The sequence below is a fragment of the Maniola hyperantus genome, chromosome Z, assembly GCF_902806685.2.
Source record: "Maniola hyperantus chromosome Z, iAphHyp1.2, whole genome shotgun sequence".
NCBI lineage: Eukaryota > Metazoa > Arthropoda > Insecta > Lepidoptera > Nymphalidae > Maniola > Maniola hyperantus.
The window spans coordinates 6341146-6365565 of NC_048564.1; the positions used below are offsets into that span (position 1 = coordinate 6341146).

A 24420-nucleotide genomic window follows, 5' to 3' on the forward strand; every position below is an offset into this window, starting at 1 on the left:
TTTGAAGAAAAGGATGCAGATACTCTAAATTTAGTTTAGAGAAAGACAACAGAATCGGCGCCATTATGCTTTCTTGCAAGTCTAAAAAGTTGGAAAGCGATTTACTCGTGTTTGCCAATTTCGCTCGTTAGTTACTCATTGTTGGATGTTGCATGCAAAAACTAATGCATTGAAATTTAAATCATCCAAAAATAAGTGACTGTTAGTTACTTATTTTTGGATGTTGCATACAAAACCAATACATTCTACAATTTATAGTTAACTACATTTTGGAGAACATTCGATGTGGATCTGGAGGTATCGGGAATAATTCTAGTTTTTTTTTTACTTCAGTATCGCCGGCGAAAGCGCGAGTACAGCAGGTTGGTGATGATCTACGAAGAAGATGCTCCATTACCTCCACCAGATGATACTTGCAGCTCTTACACATCTTAGTATTTTTGCGAAGGGTCAGAACACACACGATACCATGTGTTCTTTCCTTCTATAACCGTAGATGTGATAAGGCAGTCTATCATCATCTACGTCAAACTAGTGCGAGCACAGCAGTACTGGAGATAGCGATTAGATACTTAGACAGTCTTATTATGAACCGCTCTGAATCTTAGTGTTGTGAGTGTATTGTGTCATCAATATTCAACTATAAGTTATGCACTTGTAAGTTGTATCTAATTAATAAATTATGAGACAGCTATGAGTCAATTATAGAGATGGCATCAGTCAAATGTCTTGTTGTGTAGATATGATTTATTTTTATCATTTTTATACTAAATATTTTGATATGTTTTGTTTTATCAGTAGTTTTGTTGCAGTAATTTACATGTAGGTAGTATACTATTTAATAATTCAGAACACATTTCCAGAATCGAAAAATGCGTTGCTTGAGGAATTTTATGTGTTAGGTAGGTATTTAAGACTTCATTCAACTAATAGCTTACAAAATTACTGTCTCTAATAGTGTCGATTCAAATAAGTAAGTCTTAACTTGTAAACAACACGATGCCAAGCTGATTTTAACACTAACTATAATACTCGTAGAGTTTAAAATGATTGTTTCTATTGGATTTGTGTTTACAAGTTTTTTCTAGCCAAACCGAGACAATAACATTTGAATCTACTTTATTAAACGTACTAAAATTATGATATAGTGCACGTACGTAAACAAGTCAATTTATAAGCACTCAATAACTATATATTTTTTATAATCAGTATCGTCAATGGTTGTGCATATTATTCTTATTGTAAAACGCACATAATTTTTTGTAATTTACAAAAGTAATTGTATATAACAATCATATCATTGAAAAATAACCAAACGTGCTGTTTTTAAAATACTCGGTACGCTTAGTATAAGATTTTACGTCTCACCAAACATTGCTAGAATTCGAGAGTCGAAACACAATACCGTTAAAGTAAAATGGGCCTAAAAATCCTTGAATTGAAGTAAAAAATTCAATGCCACTGATTTTAATTTCGCAATGTTTCCGCATAGAGTGCTGGGTGTAGATGTGTAGACAAACTTGAGCTTTAAAACAAGGCAGTTAAGATCCAGAACGCGGAAGTGTTTTGACACTCGAATACTATCAACGTTGGTGACACATAAAATCTCGTACGAAGCGTACAGATCGCATCGTGACTGTCGAATAGCGTCAGAGCTTGTTCAAAGTTGAAAAGGTGACAACTGCGTTGTCGTAACCCGAATGCTTATTATGAGATTTTGTGTCTCACCAACGTTGCTTACTGCAGCGTTAAAGTAAAATTACCTTAACTAGCTTGTGTTACAGTTCAAATTCATCCGTATAGACCAGCACCCCATGTGTTTCACTGGAGAGATGTTAAATCTATGAACGGACTAAGCAATAATTCTTATTATTAAATTTCATACTAAGCATACTTACTGTATGTGATATGGAGATAGACAGCCTACGTCGTGATTTGACTACTTCATAAAATTTTAGAGCTAGCGCGCACCACCGTCAATTTCCGTACGTTTTCCCCGTAAAATTTGTTAACTATTATAGAACTATATGGAAGCGCGTGCACTGCGGAATTAATTCCGCATCGGATTTTTATACATTTATAAATTCAAATTATGGATTTTAGAACGCACCGTAACTAACCGCACGCATCGTGGTGCGCGCTAGCTCTTATAGGGGAACTTGAATCGCCCTCTGTTACAATGCGGGACAAAAGTGCAATGATTAAAAAATATGGTCCTCCCAAGTATGGTCTGTTAATACAGAATTTCCAATTATGTTAACAATAGTCTTCTTTCTTCAATTATTGTACACCAATCTTAAATAATATGATGTCATGAACAATTACAAGAGAACAAAGATAATAAGTTTTTTAAATATATTTTATACTTCGATTTAAGTTGACCAAAGGAACGTTCCTAAATATTAATATTCTACAAGAAAATTGATGCCCAATGTGTACAGTTTTTGCATTGCAAGAAGGCGAGTGAACTTCACTTGTTGTTACGTCGTATACACGGATATTGCGTAAAAGTGCGTGCATGTTGGACCAATCAGTCGCGAGCAAGCGCTCGCAAACGCACACATTTGCTGTACCTTACTTATACCGATACGACCTAAACACAAGCATGAGCCACTCGCCTTCGTGAAATACAACGACTATAGCACAGAACGAAATACTATATTTCAAGGCTGTGACTATAGCATGTTTTGCTTGTCAAAAGTTGTGCGTTTATTTTAAGTATACCTTTGTTTGTTCAATAATGTTGAAGATTTATGGAAATATTATAGGTACGTTTCCCTTATGATTCATGTCTATTTGAGCAGCCCCTGGTAGAGCTGCGTCGACTGAGGTTACTTGAATGTATAATAAAAGGTTGTGCGTTCATAGACTAAAAGCACGATGTGGACTGAGCTTTACCTATAAGTTGCTTGATTTAGTCATAAGGTTACGCATTGTATTATACTTTCTATATATATATATATATATATATATATATATATATATAACTAGCTTATTCCCGCGACTTTGTTCAAGTTTCAAACCCCTATTTTATCCTCTCAGGGTTGAATTTCCAATAATGTGGAAAATTTCAGCCCAATCCGTCCAGTAGTTTGAGCTGTGCGTTGTTAGATCAGTCAGTCAGTTAGTCAGTCAGTTTTTCCCTTTATATAAATACATAGAATACGGACAATCCTATAGGTACAAATGTCGTCTTATAATTTTCTAATAAACTTGTATGAATGTTGACACGACACGACTGGTGTATTTCGTAAATAAAATGATTTCAATATAAATGAGATGTTTTTTTTTTGTGTTTCTCGTAAGAATCTTATAATAAAAGCTATTCTGTATTCGGAGGGTCCGGTGCCCAATCCCGAGCATGCACATCTATCTTTTCCCACTAAGTAAATATCACTTTCTTAATCACTTACCTACCTTTACGATGAAGGAGAATATAGTGAGGAAACCTGCATGCCTAAGAGTTCTCCATAATATTCTAAATTGTGCGTGAATGCTGCCAATTTGCACTTTGTCAGCGTGGTGGACTATGACTAAAACCTTTTTCATTCTAAGAAGAAACCCGCTGCTCGATTGCAGTACAATGACAGCTACAATGTACGATCGCAATCACCTCTGATTGGTTGACACTCACTCACTATTGGCTACAATGCATTGTTGCAACAAGATCGCACAAATTCAGCCAATCAGAACAATTGAGATTGTAATAATGATTGATGCAGGTTTTACGAAATCAACCTACAGGTCTCAATAGTTAGCTGACGATGAGTATTGATAGTGATGATTATGAGCGCAGTACGACAAAGTCCTATATTAGGTACCTATTTAAAATCTACATACCTATTAATGCCTACTACTATTTGACGACCTTCCTGGCGCAGTGGTAAGCACTGTTGTCTTATTAATCGGAGGTCCCAGGTTTGATTCCTAACAGGGCTTTGGAGTTTTATAATTTTTAAAGTTCTGGTGTAGGTCTCCTATCAGAATAGGAGGTTTTAGGCCTGGCTAGTTACCACCCTAAGCCGTGCCGCCAAGTGATGTAGAGTTCCGGTAAGATGCCTCGTAGAAACCAAAGGGGCAATAAAAACTGCCAGGTTAGCTCGCTCTCATCTTAGACAGCATCATTACTTATAGTAGAATCAAAAATTCACCGAACTAAACTGACGTTTACAGTGTTGACCGTTTCTGATAAAAAAAAATTGTGTTGTGATTAAAAAATCGATTATCCATCACTCACTTATTACATCGTGATTAACACGCATATTTTGTTATTTACTTAGAAAATGTAATTGATATAAAAATGTTTTATAAATCAATCATGATCATACGGGAAATCTTAATCATAGATAATAATATAGTTAGTACTTAAAATAGAGAGTTTTAACTACCTATCAAAAATGTTGTCGCCGCGTGGTCGCTAGTGGGGTTAATTTATTTCCTCATTATAAGCATAAGTACCAGGTAGGAATTATTTGGATTTCGCATATATCTCAAGGAAAAATAATAAGTAAGTTTTATTGGTAGGTAACTCTCTATTATTTGTTCCATCATCGATATATTTCTATGAGCTGAATCACAATCGAATTGGAACATCACTATTACAATAAATATGACAACATTATTTAACAAAGTGACACTAGGACCTGTCAATTCAGTCCGGTGAATTATTGATTCTACTTTAGGTACCACCAGGTGAGATTGCAGTCAAGGGCTAAGTTGTGTCTGAATAAAAAAAATAAAAAAAGGTTTATTTTATTTTAATTAGTTTTCTCTATTACTATGTGAGCATGCGCAGATGTAGTATAAATAGGTAGGTAACGAAAGAAAAGTCGTATCAAGGTATACATTATGTCAATAGCTGTGATAGCCAAGTGGCTAAGAAGTCCGCCTTCTAATCGGAGGTCGGGGGTTCGATCCCGGGCACGCACCTTTAACTTTTCAGAGGTAGGTATGTGCGTTTTAATTAATTAAATATCAAATGCGGTGAAGGAAAACATCGTGAGGAAACCTGCATGCCTGAGAGTTTTCCATAATGTTCTCAAAGGTGTGTGAAGGCTACCAATCCGCACATGACCAACGTGGTAGACTATGGCCAAAACCCTTCTCACTCTGAGAGGAGACCCGTGCTCTGTAGTGAGCTGGTGCTGGGTTAATCATGATGATGATACATTATCCACAAGAATATAAGTAGGTAGGTATATTATATAAGTACCTAATAATTCTGATTGTGAACTTGCCGATAATTTACAAAATAAAAATCTACGGTATTTGCAACGAACATCAGGACGTGCTATTGTATGGACTAACCCACACACACGCACATAAAACCAGTCAGACGTGGATACAATGTAAATAATTACATTAACGCACACATACACGTGTTGTTCACGAACACAAACGTAGGCTTACCTGCGCAAGAGTCGCATTCCGTTATCCACCTCGTCGATTGGCCGCCGACGCTGCTTAGCCTCTGAAGGCTTCGAAACAGTGTAAAAATTATTTTAGAAAGTTGGTTGTGTACAGTGTGTTCAACAAATTAAAGTTTTGGTACAAGATGAGAACGGCCTAGGGTAAGTTGATTTTTCATTTTCCTTTACTAATAAGTTGCCACCTAAATACCTAAGTGGATTATACTTAGGTAGGTATTTAAGTAAGCCTTTCCTTATCGACTTCAGGTCTCACCTTACAATAACCTGACTTTATAGCCATTTATTATCGCTTTTTCACGACAAGTTTTGTCTTGTATAATTAAATATGTAGCTAGGTATAAGTACCTACCAAATTACCTACTTAGATTTTTTTTGTCCTTGCTTATCGTTGTATAGGTAATTAATTATGGTTAGTCATCATTATGTTATCTAAATTTAACTTATGATCTAAGATGTTTTTCTGAACATTTTTCTCCGATGAGTCACATTTTATAGGTCCGTAGGGTGTAAAAATTATCCACGAATTGTTCCACTCGGAAAAACTAGGGTTGATAGAGTCGGTACGGTCGGTACCTAAATAACGTACTTATAACCTAAATAGCTTACCTATACAATAAAAATAACTTTTTTATTGAAAACTAGCTGCCCTGGCGAACTTCGTTCTTCGCCTAACAGTCGATTCAATTTTTAAAAAATTTCTCTCCGTAAGAACCATCCGCGTACTTCAAGGAATATTATAAAAAAGATTTAGCGAAATCGGTTCAGCTGTTCTCGAGATTTGCGATGAGCAACACATTTTGCGATTCATTTTTATATATAGAGATAAATATATCTATTTATTTTATGAAAATCATCATCATCATAACCAACCTATCGCTGACTCACTACAGAGCACGGTTCTCCTCTCAGAGTGAGAAGGGTTTTGGCCATAGTCTAACACGCTGGCCATGTGCAGATTAGTAGACTTCACAAGCCTTTGATAACATTATGGAGAACTCTCAGTCATGCAGGTTTTCTCACTATGTTTTCCTATCAATCTCGATGGAGATAGCTAACTACGCAGCCAGCTATGCTCTATTCTGTACATAACGTACCTACCATGACTGTGCGAAAAACACATCTTATGCTCTCTATGCGCTCAGGCTCATGTCCCAGAGGACGGCAATTCGATGCGACCGGAGACAGATGAGGCGCAAGAAAAACAGCTTTATGTGCTTTCTTATAAGTAGCTTAGTATGTGGTTGTACCAAGCTACTCTTATTGATTACTACATAGGTTTCTCCACCATTTCATACTAAATATATAAATATATAAAACGAAAAGGTGAATGACTGACTGACTGACTGATCTATCAACGCACAGCTCAAACTACTAGACGGATCGGGTTGAAATTTGGCATGCAAATAGCTATTATGACGTAGACATCCGCTAAGAAAGGACTTTTTTTTTTTTTTTTTTTTAAATAATTTTAGCGAGCAAGCGCGCAGGCGGGTCACCTGATGTTAAGTGATTACCGCCGCCCATGAACATTTGCAGCATCAGAGGAGCCGCCGATGCGTTGCCGGCCTTTTAGGAATTTGTTGGTCCGCCCCTTGAATAACCCCATGTTATAATCTAGTGGGAACACCGCCGATGGGAGTTGGTTCCACAGTTTGCACGTGCGTGGAAAGAAGGATCTGGCGCAGCGGACGGTCGAAGTGCACCAGACACCCAGATGGTGAGGGTGAAATTCCTTACGGTGGCGCGCGGTGCGGTTGTAGAAAAAAGAGGGTGGAATGAGGTCAAAAAGCTCTTCAGAGCACTCCCCATTATACAGGCGATAGAACACGCATAGAGAGCTAACGTCTCTGCGGTGCTCCAGGCTTTCCAACGAGCCGGTTAGTTTGGGATCGTCCACAAGTCGAACAGCCGATCAAATGGAAGGAGTTGGTACTGGGGTGCTCCAGCCCAAAGGTGGGAGCAGTACTCCATGTGAGGGCGGACTTGCGCCTTATAGAGTAGGAGCCTATGCTCGGGCGCGAAGTACCGCTTTGCTCTGTTGAGCACCCCAAGCTTTTTGGAGGCTAATTTGGCCTTGCTTTCCAAATGATCGCGGAATTGAACCTCGCTCGAAATGTGGACTCCAAGGATCCCAATGCTGTTGGAAGGTGTGAGGGGAGTGCTCTGAAAGAGAAGAGGCAGTGTAAAAGGGGACTTCTTGGCGGAAAACGCGCAAACCTGTGTTTTAGATGGGTTAAATTGCACTAGGTTTTGTGCGCCCCATTCTGACACTTTACCTAGGCAGGTTTCTATGTCAGACACAAGTTTGGCTCTACACTCCTCCAGCACTGCGCAAGAAAGCTGTGTATGTCCTTTGTACAGAGCATCACCCGTACTGTCATCCGCATAGCAATGGATGTTGTTGTGATGCAACATGTCATTGATATGCAGGATGAACAGTGTGGGCGATAGCACCGAGCCCTGAGGGACGCCAGCATTGATGGGTTTGAGTTCCGAGCAAAAACCGTCGACAGCGACCTTGATGCTGCGACCGTCAAGGAAACTGGCGACCCAATTACACAGCTTCACTGGTAGTCCGTAAGATGGTAGTTTCGATAGAAGTGCCCCATGCCAAACCCTATCAAAGGCTTTTGCAATATCAAGACTGACCGCCAGAGCCTCTCCCTTGCTGTCAATGGCTTCCGCCCAGCGGTGCGTGAGATAAATAAGAAGATCACCAGCCGATCGGCCGTGGCGAAAACCGTATTGACGATCACTGATCAGCTGGTTCTCCTCAAGATATCCTTTTTTCAAGATAGACTTTTGAAAATTCAACCCCTACGGGGGTAAAATAGGGGTTCAAGATTAGTGTGGTCCACGCGAACGAAGTCGCGAGTATAAGCTAGTACTTTATAAGAAGCCAAATACGAAATCGATTTAATTTTAGTCATTTAGAAATATTTAAACAGGTATCCTAATAATATTATAATTAATGTGAAAGTGTGGATGTTTGTTACTCAATCACGCAAAAACGGCTGAACGGATTTGGATGAAATTTGGAATGGTGATAGATTATACCCTGGATTAACACATACGCTACTTTTTATCCCGGAAAATCAGATATTTTCCGCGGGATTGTGAAAATCGTAAATCCACGCGGATGAAATCGTGGGGTAGCTAGTAGTTTATAACATTAACAGCTGTTAACCTAAATGACAATCGTTCCTAATGAGCGGATACTGATAAGGTAAAAGGTGTTGCGTCTTTTATAAATTATTATGGTAGGTATAAGAATACTAATAGGTAGGCATGTATGTAGGTAACTACATAATTTTGTACAGGTAGGCACTTCCTTGAATTAATAACAATAGTTAAAAAATTAATAACATGGCACTAGCTAGATGTAGGTATAAAGCGTAAAATTTGACTCCTCACGCGCCATTTTAATTTTTTGTGTAAAATTTCATGTCAAAAGTACGATTATAGTTCTTATTTTAAAGTGAACCGTACTTTAGACCTCAGAATACAGAATAAACATTCTGAGCTTTAGACATGACAGTTGACCCATTGAGTTAAAATGGAGCTTGAGGAGTCATTTTATCCATAGTCCATACCTACCTTCATACTAGTACATACTATAAATGTGAAAGTGTGTCTGTCTGTCCATCTGTCTGTCTGTCTGTCTGCTAGCCTTTCACGGCCGAAAATTAAAGAGTTCCCACGGGATTTTTAAAAACCTAAATCCACGCGGACGAAGTCGCGGGCATCTTTTAGTATTATATTAAAAAGGGTTGCCACCTCTAAAGTCAAGACTGATATGATGAACCCGGATATGATTTGCTACTATTATTCTAGTCCGGATATTACAGCTCACATCCTCAAAGACTTCTTACCCACCTGATGGATAAAGTGATTGTCAAGTTTCCTATATGCAGTTGATAAATTAATAATATTGTTTACTCAGCAAACAGCTATGTACCTACCTATCTTCTTCTACCTCTTAAAAACTGTAGCTTCCTATTATTAGGTCATAGGTAATACTAAAAAATAAATAATAAATTATTTTATTTTGAATTTATAATTTAGACACAAGAAACGAGTTTCCTTATAGGTACCCTCTGCACTATGAAACATGTGCAAACAGGTGCAAACATAATAGGTACTAATCTATGTTATAATATATAATATTAGTTTGTTTGTGATCTCTGAAACAACATGTTCGATTTTAATCATTCTTTCACCATTAGAAAGCTATTTAATCCAGAAGTAACACAGGGTATGTATGATGTATAATAATATGTCGGCGCGCGGCGCCGGCAACCGGTGTCAGCTCGCACCTCGCCCAATTCGTGGGATTGTGATTGTTTAGGTTTGCGCGTTTAGCTTATCGCGTCGCAAAGTATAAAGACATCATTGTTTTAATTATGAGCGGCGGTGACATGTTACCATGCCATCGAACGTGGCCTGGGTCGGTTTGTTTATCTAATAGGAAAGCTTACAATACAAGACTCAAGAGCATGAATTGCATGAAAAGCACCCGAGCCAGTTTTGCACCCCCACAGACGTCCAATATGCATTTTTTTGCGTATAGTCCGTACAAAATGAGTTCCCACGAGCCATTTTTAACCGACTTCAAAAAAAGGAGGAGGTTCTCAATTCGTCGGAATCTTTTTTTTTAACTTTATGTGTCAACTGTTCCTCCTCCTTTAGACCTCTTTTTTAGGTGTACGGTTCACCTTTAGGTAAACTTTTGACATGCAGTCGACACATAGAGTTAAAATGGCGCGTAAGAACTCATTTTGTACGCATGATACTTACGTATATTTTATTTAAGTAGGTACCTTGTAACATGAAAAACCTACCTAATCTTGGCATTCTATTTACCTACTGTTTAGACCCTTTTTAGTGTACAAATAATATTATTATAACCTTATAATATATTAGGATGTAGTTACGATATCTAGATAATAAAGACACATAGTAACTTTATTATAGAGTAATGCTATGATATTATAACATAATAACTACGATTTCATATAATAATATGATAGATAGAAGTGAAAATCGGCCAAGTGCGAGTCAGGCTCGCGCAATGAGGGTTCCGTACTACAGTCGTATTTTTTCGACATTTTGCAGGATAATTCAAAAACTATGATACATAAAAATAAATCAAAATCTGTTCTAGAATGCACTGGTGAAGACCTTTCATATGATACCCCACATGATATGAACTAACTTGATATGATATGAACTATCTTACTTAGGAAATTGAGAATACTAATTATTAGCTCATGACCACAATTTAATTTTTTTTGTGTGATGTAACCACAAATTCACGGTTTTCAGATTTTCCCCCAAATGTCAGCTATAACATCTACCTACCTGCCAAATTTCATGATTCTAGGTCAACGGGAAGTACCTACCCTGTAAGTTTATTGACAGACCGACAGACAGACAGACAGATAAACAGACAACAAAGTGATCCTATAAGGGTTCCGTTTTTCCTTTTGAGGTACGGAACCCTAAAAATTAAGATTTAGTGGCATGTTACAGTACCTAACTTACACAATATGAAACTGCACTTACAGATAATATAATATGAGCCTTTTAAAACACATACATTAGCATATCCCAGTAATTTGAATACTTGTCTCTACCTACTTACATATACATGTATAATATTATGTTTGTGTTAGTATAGGTTCACCTAGAGCCTTTAGGAGCTCGAGCGGCGAAGCCTCACTTGCATACAAATGACAGAAACAATACACACACCATTGGCATTCCCCTTGCCTTTGTGACTCTCAGATTTCCTTAACGCATCGTCATACATACCTAGACCACTGAAATTCTTTTAAACTAATACCTACGTACTTGCCTTTTTAATTTTTAGGGTTCCGTACCCCAAAAGGAAAAACGAACCCTTATAGGATCACTTTGTCTGTCTGTTTGTCGGTTGGGGCTCACTACAGAGCACGGGTCTCCTCTCAGAGTGAGAAAGATTTTGGCCATAGTCTACCACGCTGGCCATGTGCGGATTGGTAGACTTCACACACCTTTGAGAACATTATGGAAAACTCTCAGGCATGCAGGTTTCCTCACGATATTTTCCTTCATCGTTAAAGCATGTGATATTTAGTTACTTAAAACGCACATAACTCCGAAAAGTTAGAGGTTCGTGCCCGGGATCGAACCCCCGACCTCCGATTAGAAGGCGGACGTCCTAACCACTAGGCTATCACAGCTTCTCTCTTAGACTAAGTACAATAAATAGATTATCGGGGTTACACTTTACATGACCAATCGTTAATTATTTTACGTCCTTGTCATTAAAATTTTACGTCCATAGATTCTATGATACGTGAGGCACCTTCGATTCAAGGTGATCAGGCGGTTAGGTCACTCCTCACATGACACGTAGGTATAACTTACAATTAACATTTTTTACTTATTAGTCAAAAGCATCCTATTTATTCAACCTGTAAAATATTTGTACCTACTGTAGGTATATGTATTGTATTTCAAAAAAGATCCCATTGTCTTTACAATATCTTTCACGGACTATACAAAGAAATGAAATATGTATTATTAGATATGTAATTGTCACCAGAGTAGACTCTTATGCCTACTCTCTGTTATTGCCTTTCTTCCCTATGTACTATTCAATACCCCTTATTTTTACTAAAATATGTAGGTAGATACTGGTACTGATTCTGAGCACACCTAAATTTTAGAGTATTCGCAATTCCCATCCTCTTCTTACTAACGTAATGTGTAAAGGACCTACACAGTTTGACAGTTTTAAATTTAACTTAGAGCTGTCAAACCTCGTGATTTAAGCTGCCAGTCGCGGGCCTATTGTTTAAATTTGTAGCATGCACTAAAAAGGGTCTTTAAATGTAAAATTCATGTTCCGTCCTCTTAGCGACTAGATTTACTAGGTTTATTATTGTGTGAATTTGGCGCACGACCGACGTACCTACCAATAAGTAGAATAAAAAATCCCACGGTTCGCCGTTTGGTAACAAAAGGGTGCGTTTCAAGTACTTTTTGACTAAATGAATTATTGTGTTACTCTTAGAATTAGAGTTATTTAGAATGCACATATGTTTTAGATTTATTGAGCGCTTGGCGGGACTAGAGGCCAATTGAGACCAAAAACAAAGTTTTAAATTTATGTTAGCTTGTAGTTTTTGTATTGTAAAATTTTATTCGCTTGGGCATATCTTGTCATATTTTATATCGATGCGTAGGTATAACTCAAAATTTTTGCCTTTTTTCATTTGACACCCAACTCGATACGATAGTGCACAACATCCAATCCGATCCGATATGTATTTTGTTCATTTAAAATGCAGCCTATGTCACTCAAACTATAATAACTAATCGATTGACACTTCATTCATCAAAATCGGCTCAGTAGTTTAGGCGCCACGGTGGAACACACACAAATACAAACCTACATACATAGGTACATAACTAGCAGTTGCCCGCGACTTCATCCGTGTAAAATTTTTGGTTCCTCATGAGATCAGAAATTTTCCCGCTGCATGCAAAAGGCCTCACTTACCTACTCACTCAATCTCACCTTACAACCTATGACCGCCCCTTTTACCCCCTAAGGAGGGGAATTTAGTTATCTTATCTGATACCTACCCCCTAGAAAGAACCTAAGTTTCAAATTTCAAGTAAAAATAACAATATTTAAAACTTTCCTATAAAAACTTTTCCCCCCTATTTTACCACCCTTAAGGGGGGAATTTCTCAAACTGACTTATACAGATTTTTATTATTTAAAGCTATTAACCTAAATGTCGATTTTCATGTCTCCAACTTCAAAAACATAGGAGTTTCATTTCACGCCCTTAGGGGGGGATGTTCTCAAAACCGTTTCTTAGCTGACACCTACGTCCTAGAAGGAACCTACTTTCCAAGTTCCAAGTTTGTAGGATGAATAGTTCCTGAGATTTCGTGTTTAGTCAGTGAGTGAGTGGTGGTAGGTATTTCTCTTTTATATCTTAGAAGATACATGCATAGACTGCTAAAATCATAACCGTTACTTTTGGCTTTGCCGTAGTCGGATAAGCATGATGGCTTCACTTATTAACTCCATCAGCGAGTTCTAAGGACCTACAGTGGCCATCGTGACCATATACCTACCTAAAGTATCTTACAGATGGAACATTTAATACAATACATACAATTTAGAGCCTCAATAGCTCAACCGGTAAAGGAGTGGACTGAAAACCGAAAGGTCGACGGTTCAAGCCCCGCCCGTTGCACTATTGTCGTACCTACTCCTAGCACAAGCCTGACGCTTAGTTGGAGAGGAAAGGGGAATATTAGTCATTTAACATGGCTAATATTCTTTAAAATATATATATATATATAGATATATATACATATATCTCAAAATATCACCCTGTAAAGCATTTCTTATTATATTTCATGATAATATCTACCTAGCTATACCTAACTTGTATGAATATTTATTGTAGTAGCTTCGTTGCTTGGCAACCATAGTAAAAACTGTGCAACCATCCAACGCCGTGTTCTTTAATCATTTCATTACAAAATGGTCAATAGAAATGTAATTCAAAACTCAATGTTTCCCACTTGAGTTACGCGTACCTATTTGTTAACAGTTTAATATTATTAATAAAAAAGTGCCACGTGTAGGATGGATGGGAGTTAAAAGTAACTACTTCTGCTTGACCCATTTAAAACGACGACGTAAGTACCTACTGAAAGAATAATAATTTACCATATTATGTTACATGAGTTCGATTTACTTGCGCAATATATACATATTTTCAAAAGTAGAGCTTTGATATAATATTTCAAGGTAGGTACCTACTTATCTAAATAAATAAAAGAATGCTGCCTACCTGACTGATTGACTGATATATCAACGCATTGCGCAAGCTACTGGACCGATCGTACTGAAATTTGGCATGTATATAGTTTTTATGACTTAATTAAACTTACGCTAAGAAAGGATTTATAAATTCATCCCTTAATGAGATAAAATAGGGGTTTAAAAATTAATCCATGAAAGTCGCGAGCATAAGCTAGTTTTGTCACATAATTTATTCATAAGTACTTGTATCTACTTGTTAGTCTTCGCTAAAACTACTACCTATAAGCAGTGATAGCCTAGTGGATAAGACATGGCGTTCTTAGTAGGGAGGTTTGGAGCTCGATCTCGGGTACGCACCTCTAACTTTTCAGAATTATGAGAGATTTAAGAAATTAAATGTCTTATCGCTTGCTTTGACGGTGAAGGAAAACATCATGAGGAAAGCTGTATGTCTGGAGGTAAGTATCTCCTTATAATGTTCTCAAAGGTGTGTGAAGTCTGGCAATCCACATTGGAACAACTCTCCATCGCAAACAAATCACAAATCTCTCCAAACGTAGAGTTCTGTAATCGGATAATGTTTACACTTAGTAAAAAAAGAAGAAGGTCAATCAAATAATGCTATCGTTCCATCATCATCATCATCATCGTCATCGTAATCAACCCATTGCCGGCTCACTACAGAGCACAGGTCTTCTATCAGAGTGAAAAGAGTTTTGGCCATAGTCTAACCACGCTCGCCAAGTGCGGATTGGCAAACTTCACACACCTTTGAGAACATTATGGAGAACTCTCAGGCACGCAGGTTTCCTCACGATAGTTTCCTTCACCGTTAAACCAAGTGATATTTAATTACTTAAAACGCACACAAGTCCGAAAAGTTAGGGGTGCATGCCCAGGATCAAACCCCCGACCTCCGATTAGGAGGCGGACGTCCTAACCGCTAGGCTAGATCACCCCTTCATTGACTTTAGTCATACCTTATTCTTAAACCGCGGTTCACACTGCAAACATTTTACAGACCTACAGGTTCTATTAAATAATAGTCCTGTAGGTCTCTTTCTTGTTTAATGTGAGAGGTACCTTCCGTACAAACAATCCGTACAATGGCGCGCGAGAAGTCATTTTGTTCGCATTATACCTAGTAGTTATGAGTCACTTTATTTATTATTCAGTGAAAGATTCGTTGAACGGACGCAACATTGTTTTTTATCAGATTTCTAACCACAAAACCGTTTAATGGGCACGCAGGTAATTAGGTAGGTGACTATATTAATTATTTATTTTTATTTATTTAAACCACTTTACTAAATATATTAGCATACATTATAATATAAGCTGTGATAGCCTAGTGGTTAGGACGTCCACCTTCTAATTGGAGGTCGGGGTTACGATCCCGGGCACGCACCTCTAACTTTTCGGAGTTATGTGCATTTTAATTAATTAAGTATCAGATGCTTTAACAGTGAAGGAAAACATCGTAAGGAAACATGCATGCCCGAGAGTTCTCCATAGTGTTCTCAAAGGTGTGTGAAGTCTACCAATCCGCACATGGCCAGCGTGGTAGACTATGGCCAAAACCCTTCTCACGCTGAGAGGAGACCCGTGCTCTGTAGTGAGCCGGCTATGGGTTGATCATGATGATGATGATTGCATAATATATTATTACGTACAAGTTGGCTCGTCCGGGATGGCCCGACATTGAAAGTAAAAAACTTAGCCGATAGGAACACTACGTTTCTTTCGTGTCTCGAAGAGTACGTTATTTACTTTCGTAGGTCCACCAAGGTTTTGCATCTGATAAATAAAAATTAACTAAGTAATCGGTTTAGACGACCTCATTGGCACAGTGGTGAGCGTGTCTTATCAGTGGGAGGTACCGGGCGGCAGCGGCAATCTCTGGTCTGGGTTTGATGGAAGGCTTCGGCCGTGGCAAGTTACCACCCTACTGGAAAGCCGTACCGCCAAGGGACTTAGCGTTCCGGTACGATGCGTGTAGAAACCAAAGGGGTATGGGTTTACTAAAAACTGCCATACCCCTTCCAGGTTAGCCCAGTTCCATCTAAGACTGCATCATCACTTACCACCAGGTGAGATTGCAGTCAAGTTCTTACTTGTATCTGAATAGTAAATTAAAAAGACATCATTGAATTAATCATACTTACATTTTTCCTAAATTGATTTTTATTTTGAAATGGAACGTATATTCTGAGGGAAGATTTATGCTAGACTGTGTTGGACCCGAGACGTGCCACGTCCAAGGCACGTCCGACGCGCGGACGATCGACGGATTGCAATTTTGTATGAAGAAACGTAACACGGACGAGGCTCGGATGACTCTGACAAACTAAGGTCTTATTTATTATGACCTCTGTTATAGAAGCTATCGCATGGCCTGTTGCTGGCCCCATTAATGGCCCGTGTTGTTTATATTTCAAATAGTTAGTAAGTACCTGTCAGCGGGCCTTTGTTTATGCGATCCGCAAGTTGTCATGGCTGGAGATTGTTTATGTTAAATGTAAGGAGATCTCGCATACACTTACTCGGATACATTTTATTATTTTCCTTTGTAACTGTTGCGGCGTAGTTTATTTAAGATAAGTTTTGTTCATGATAATTTTGTATTATGATAATATTATAACTTCGGGCCGGAGATGTTTAAACTGGCAACGGGCAGACTTTTGTAAACCTTTGACGCGATCACATCAGTGAATATAAAATTCTAAGTGAAATATATCTATATATGTATTTCCCCACCTTCACCCACCCACCCACCTTCTGTTACACCTCATACAAATTCCCAATCTGGTGCCTCGGACGCGGCAAGGCTCGGGCCCGGCACGGTCCAGCATAAATCATCCCTAAGGTGCTTTAAGAGTTCGCGACTTTAATCTTTAATAATTAGTAACGAACAAGTCTTTCATTCCAGCGCGAGCGCCCTTTTATTATTTTTTGTAATAGGTACGACTTTTCTACCAGCCCTATAGACTCAATTCAATCAATACCTTTAAAGGATTCATAAGAAGACCGACCAATAGAAAGTCTAGATACTAGTATATTAAATTTATTTTATGAAAAGCTTGAATTTTTTATATTTTTACTGAACAACTAATTAAGAAATCTACTTCATGCTACTCATTACGATGAAAGCTTTGAAAATATTAAGTACAAATTAAATAGAAAGTAGTAAGTACTTCTCTAACGTATTAAAAACTAGATGATGCCCGCGACTTCGTCCACGTGGTTATAGTTTTTAAAAATCCTGTGGGAACCTTTTGATTCTCCGGGATAAAAAGTAGCGTAAGGGACTACTTTTTATCCCGGAAAATCAAAGGGTCTCCAGGTCTTTATCTATACCCATTCAAAAAATTTCGTCAATCCGTTGCACCGTTACGACGTGATTGAAGGACAAACCAACAAACAAACACACTTTCGCATTTATAATAAGGGCACTGATTATATCAAGTGTTATGTTTTGTGTATGAGATAACTCATGCACCTGTGTTAGAGACAACAATATGGCGGTGTTTATTCACGTTCAAATATTAACTGTCGACGCTACCTGCCGAGTGCCGCATGACTCATACCATGCTACACAACACACTAAAGAAATCCTTTAGAGAAAAAATTGAGGTCGTAAATTTTCTCGTCGAGTTGCGAGTCCTAATCCACCTATAGTGAAAATTAGTCACGCAAGTCTATGGTTTGGATTAAACTTTGTGGAATAATATCACTTTTTTGAGTGAGGGTATTCGGATTGTAGTTACAATAATAGGTAGGAACTTAATGTACCTAGTTAGGTACATTAAGTACCTATTAAAATAGGTACGACCTGTTAAGTGATTCTCTATCTCAGTGTCTAATAGCCACCGAGGTTGGTTTGTTCTACATTGCTGCTTCACTGGGTGATATTAAAATATTTTTTCGTAGAAAACCTTCAACGGATTAAAAAATGAGCTCCGTGCCTATCATTCAGTGTTAGAAACTGAGTTAGCGAATCACCCCGCGTGTACGCGTGACATTCGGTTTGAATGGTGCTGTTTCGTGAATTCCTACAGGAACTCAGGAATCTAGATAAACTTGGAAAATAAAACACCTAAATACGAAATTTTATCCAAATTTTTAGGGCTGTTTCCGAGAAAATATGTTATCTACCTACCTGTCTTTCCGAGCTACCAATTGAAAATTTCTTAAATGAATAAAATAAATAATTTTCTATACAAGCGTTTTGCCTTAAGGTAACGTACCTACCTATTTAAAAAGAGGAAAAATAATGAATAACCAAAAGAAGAAAAGAGAGATCAAAGAACACCTATAGGGTCATCATAAAATAATGCAACGTGATTGAAAAAACACGTTGAAGTTATTTTAGTTCGTGCGAGTTGAACAATTCCTAACCATGATGCAAAAGCTTTTCGGGATTTTTCTCTTTCGAAAAAATAATAATACCTAATAATAATAATAATCATCATCATCATCAACCGATAGACGTCCACCATTGGACGTAATAATCTCTTGTAGGGACTTCCACACGCCACGGTCTTGCGCCGCCTGAATCCAGCGGCTCCCTGCGACTTGTCTGATGTCGTCCGTCCACCTACTGAAGGTGCAAGGTGCCTGACTGGTGCAAGGTTGCCATTCAAGCAGCTTGAGACCCCAACGTCCATCGGTTTTACGAACTATGTGCCTTGCCCATTGCCACTTTAGCTTCGCAACACGTTTAGCTAAGTCGGTTACTCTAGTGAAGTCTACGTGAAGAAAATACTTTTATTTATTTATTTGTTGCAGGCAAGAAAATGTCTCGATTTGCTTGCTTCTTGGCCATGGCTGGCGCCACCTCAGCGCAACTGACGCTGGGCGGTATCCGGTGTGGCCAACTAACCTGCCAAGTGGAAGAATATTGTTCCCCGGAGACCAACCGCTGTGCACCATGCAACGTCGTATGCAACATGACCCATCATAACCACGACTCTGGACTCTGTGTTAAGGAATGTCAAGGTAAGTGTCCCATTACGAGTTGTTTACGTAAACGGGAGAAATTATGTCTTCACAATTCCACAGTTTTCAAGATAATTATTTATTTTAACTTTAGTAACGAATAGAATTGCGACTCAGAGCGTTAACGCACTGCATCCGATCCGAGTCCGTGAAAATACATTCTTTTGCACTTCCGTCATACGAGTTCTATCTGTCATCTGTGAGAATACCAGCAATCATCTACGACATATTATGTCATAACACATAAGCTCCCATACAAAACAAAAACTGGCCAAGGTGAGTCAGGATCGCGCAACGAGGCTTCCGTACTACAGTCGTATTCTTTCGACATTTTGCACGATAATTCAAAAACTATGATGCATAAGAATAAATAAAAGTCTGTTTTGGAATATACAAGTGAACACCTTTCATATGATACCCCACTTAATATACACTAATTTTGTGCGATGTAACCACAAATTCACGGTTTTCATATTTCTCCCCGTTCCGTTTGCGAGGGTTCCGTTTTTCCTTTTGAGGTACGGAACCCTAAAAATGGAACTCATGCATAAACGATAAAAAGTTAACCAAAACTGTCTGATCCCTGATCTGAGTCTGGCCTTTACCATTGTCAAAATTGTCACACAAGAATGATCAAGGTATTCGTTTCGTACAAACCTTGAGGTTGCGAAAAGGCCATTGATTAATAGAAAAACGACCTTAAAACTGTTAAAGACTGCCTAATTTAGATAATGTATTGCTGGATTTGCCGTCATCATCATCATCATTATCATCATCATCAACCGATAGACGTCCACTGCTGGGCATAGGTCTCTTGTAGAGACTTCTACACGCCACGGTCTTGCACTGCGCGAATCCAGCGACTCCCTGTGACTCGACGTCTGATGTCGACCGTCCACCTAGTGGGGGGTCTTCCAACGCTGCGTCTTCCGGTGCGAGGTCGCCATTCCAGCACCTTGGGACCCCAACGTCTATCGGTTGTACGAACTATGTGCCCTGCCCATTGCCACTTCAGCTTCGCAACCCGTTGAGCTATGTCGGTTACTCTAGTTTTCCTACGGATCTCCTCATTTCTGATTTGATCACGTAGAGAAACTACAAGCATAGCTCTCTCCATCGCCTGCTGAGTGACTCTGACCTTTCTTATGAGGCCCATAGTTAGCGACCATGTCTCGGATCCATGTGTCATCACTGGCAATACGCACTGTTCGAAGACTTTGGTCTTCAAGCTCTGAGGAATTTTGGACAAGAAGACATCTCGAAGCTTCCTGAATGCTGCCCAACCGAGTAGGATATAGAGATATAGATTTGTAGAATTTGTCACCATTATTATACGTACAGTACGAAAGTGTATGTATCTGTCTGTCTATAAATGTACTACCTTTTCACGGTTTATATGCTGAACCAACTTTTATGAAAGCTTGTATCCGGGAGACGGACATAAGCTACTTTTAACTTTTATCCCGGAATTTTTTATAGAAAATAAGCTAAGTTAGTCAAATAAGTTATGTGAATACCTAGTTTTGATGTTCATATCTAGGCACTGACAAAATACTGGAATATGAAAAGATGTTACTAAATAGAATATTAATTATTCTATTACTAGAGGAGCATATTTTACTTCTCTAGTAATTCAGTCCTTTCTGTTTAGACTTCATATTGGCTTTAATGTACGTATAAAAAGTTTAAGCTCACTAAGTTCTTTGATAATGGAGCTTGTAATAATATTGCACAGTTGAAACAAATTTTTAATAACGCGTTTTTATAGGTATGTCTAGAAAATATAAATACACTACTTAGGTAAGGTTCGATGAACGTCAAAAAGATGGAAATGAAAAATTCTGAGGAAATATGATATTTACATGGATGGATGTATGAAATAATATTTCTTATAGGGAGAGAGCCCGGGAGGGCCAGACCTTCATTATTTTATAAAAGCTGAAAGTTTATGTAGTACGTATTGTCCCCAACACAGGGAAGAACGATCAGCAAGTAAGAAGTTTGGATTTAAGTGGCCTTGGGAGATAACAGGTGACAAAGGTGTAAAAAAATCTGACGTCTAAGTATAAAGTGTAGGTTTTTTATACTTTCTTCGGAATAGTATTTGAAATCACGTCATGCATTTCCAGATACTTAGAGTTGTGGCAACCCCCTGCCAGACACTTTTTAGGGTGTCTGGCATTACCATGACATTACATTAGTTTATTTAGCTATTGGTATTTAGGTTTATTATACACCACCTCCCACTGTCCATTTGTTCGTTTTCTCCCTAGCGTTAAGGTTGTCTGGAAGAGATCGCTATTTAGCGATAAGACCGCCTTTTTGTACCTAATTTTTAAAATTTCTTTATGTAACCTGTCATTTGTGTTTCTCTGGTGCAATTAAGTATATACATACATACATACATGACATTTGCCTTAGTCGCTGATCATTCTTTCCTGTGTTGGGGACAATACGCTTAGGAACTTTCAGCTTTTATAAAATAACGAAGGTCTGGTCCTCGCGGGCTCTTAATCCATTAGATATTTACTAGCCTATGGTAGAGTGAACGTCAACTCTGTCATCAGTGACTTCAAATGTGGGAATGAAGGATAGGAAGGAGTCATAATAGAATAAATATGACTTATGAGAACAGATTTAGGATTTAGATCGTATTTTATCTTTTAAGTACTTAGTATCTGAACTAAAAGTTTTCAAACAGTAACAAAATATACTGACTTTTGGTAACTCGACCTGAAAAAACAAAAACTATAAATTGAGAGTATTAGAATAGATTTAGAAACTTTGTAAATAATATTAATTGATAAGGAAAATAAAGGCTTAATAAGATAAAATAAAATAAATAAAATGAGAAATTATGCAAGTTCCTTGCCTAACGGTTATTAGTTCACACAATATTTTTCTATGCCTATCCAAAGTATATAAAAATAGTTTGTGCTGTGGCGGCCTCCACATACCTACAGACATTATATTGAACTACGAAGGGTTCTACAACCATCAAACGCTATAATGAAGTAACTAACGCGCAAACTAGATGTCGCCACAGGGGTTTTAATCTCTCGCCATGCATCCTCAGGCCCCTTTACAGGTAAGTTGATCAAACACAAAAATAACCGAACGAATCTTCTGAAGTACGGAATCCCAAGTTGTTGACCCACTATTTGCACAGAATATATAATAGCTATTTTGATTTGTGTTTTAAGTTGTGGTTCTTGCACATTTTTAATAGTTTAGCCTTTAGTAGGTAGGTACCTACTTATATAGTAGACGAAGTTTCAACCACAACAATTTTATTTGTAACTAGCTCAACTAGTTGGCCTGGCCGCTGGTATGGTAGGTATATGGTATGGTATTATTCTTGAAATCCAAGATGGCCGCTGCGTTAATATGACATTTTCATATTATGGGTGTAATTTTCGAGGTTTTGCGGATGGTTAAGAATGAGTAGGTAGGTATCAAAACCTTGAAAACCCCACCGGGAATATGAAAATGTCATATTGATGCAGCGGCCGTCTTGGATTTCAAAAATAGGACCATATTCGTTCTCAGCCACCCCTACAACCTTGAAAATGGCAACTATAATGCGAAAATGACAAATTAGTGCGGCGACCATTTTGGATTTCAAGAATAATAAATGTTCGTTCTTAGCCCCTCCTGAAACCTTGAAATCGACACCCATAATGTGAAAATGTCATATTGACGCAGCGGCCCTCTTGAATTTAAAAAATAAGTAGAAAAAATTAAATAGAAATAGAAGAATAAGAGTTATAATAATATATCTTTGTCAATATTCTACGAAATTATATGAATATAATCACAAGAAAGCTGACTAACAAAGTACTTGTTATTACGTTCATATTACATAGAACACAACTAGGTATATTAAATTGTCAATTTTGCGTAATATTAGTACTTGAGGCTAGGGTCGGATTATGTTCCCAGATATGAAAGATGAATACAGTCAACGAGTATAATGAAATATTTAATTTGCAGACATTATGGGTTTTCAAATTCATACTAAGTAATATTATTAAATTCAAAAGTGTGTCCGTCTGTCTATCTGTGTCCGTTAGTTTTCGCCGCTCGGCGGTTTTACTTCCGTCATCCGAGTTCTATCCGTCATCCGCAAGAAAACTAGTGATTATCTACGACATAATATGTCATAAGCTCCCATACAAAACAAAAAGGAACCTTTTTTCACGGACTCGGATCGGATGAGTGCGTAGCCACTGCGTGTGGTGTGGATGTAATAAAAAATCCCACCCACCCTAAATTAATTATTAATATCTAGGGCGGGTTGGTTATTGGTTATTAATTTTTAAATCTACTGCTTAAAAATTCAGGTGCAGCCAATGTAATTTTATTCAAATTATTATATAGCAGCTTCCCGCCCCAGCTTCGCATGGGTGCAATGCATAGATACTAATGTGGTGTCAGTGAGGATATTATAAGCGCCGCGGCACAGCCGCGCCTGCGTCTCGGTTTCAAAGTCAAAGTCAAAGTCAAATGATTTATTCAAAATAGGTAATAATTTACGCTTATTGATGGTCTGGTATGGTGTTAGATTTGTAAGATATTATAGTGGTGATAATTATAACGCAAACGTAAAACTAAAGCTACGAGGGTTCCAAACGCGCCCAGGTCTGAGAAGAGCCCACAACAAACTCAGCCGGGTATTCTTTTTATTATCACCACTTTACAAAATTATTGAAACTTATTAGAACTATCACAAAGTCGTTAAGCAACTCATTCCCAAGCTTGCTTATCATTTAAATAATCCTTTACATTGTAATAGGATTTTTCAATTAGTTTACGTTTTATGAACACTTGTTTGTTTGTTTGTTGCGCGTTAGTTTTAATTTTACGATATTTCATATTATTTTAATTTTGTGATATCTCGTAAGATATTATTCTAAATTAAATGATGTAAAGGGCAATTTTGGTCTAAATGGAATATTACAGATGATCAACTATTTTATTTGATAAGAATCAATAGTATGTCAGCAAAAACACCCTCGAAAGTAAGGCTTTGTTTCAGATCACATTTGAAAACCATAAAATCGATTATTGTGAGCCAACCTTAAAAGATACATGTATGCTATCACGGACTTTTTTGTAGAACTTTTTAAGTGAAATAATTTCACAGTACATTGT

At 37.9% G+C, this 24420-nt stretch overlaps 2 protein-coding genes across 3 annotated transcripts in view; both read left to right on the plus strand.

The window, feature by feature from the left end:
* The window catches only part of per (period circadian regulator), a 33868-nt gene extending 30667 nt beyond the window's left edge, over positions 1 to 3201 (plus strand). For both annotated transcript variants that reach the window (XM_069509035.1, XM_069509036.1), the window contains exon 27: positions 334 to 3201. In XM_069509035.1, the coding sequence (XP_069365136.1) occupies positions 334 to 435 (102 nt within the window). In that variant the 3' untranslated portion in view covers positions 436 to 3201. The remainder of the gene's footprint in view (positions 1 to 333) is intronic.
* Positions 3202 to 5411: 2210 nt separating this feature from the next.
* grnd (grindelwald) overlaps positions 5412 to 24420 on the plus strand; it is a 29072-nt gene continuing 10063 nt past the window's right edge. The window contains exons 1-2 of the mRNA XM_034983246.2: positions 5412 to 5570; positions 19057 to 19266. Of these exons, the coding sequence (XP_034839137.1) occupies positions 19065 to 19266 (202 nt within the window). The 5' untranslated portion in view covers positions 5412 to 5570; positions 19057 to 19064. The remainder of the gene's footprint in view (positions 5571 to 19056; positions 19267 to 24420) is intronic.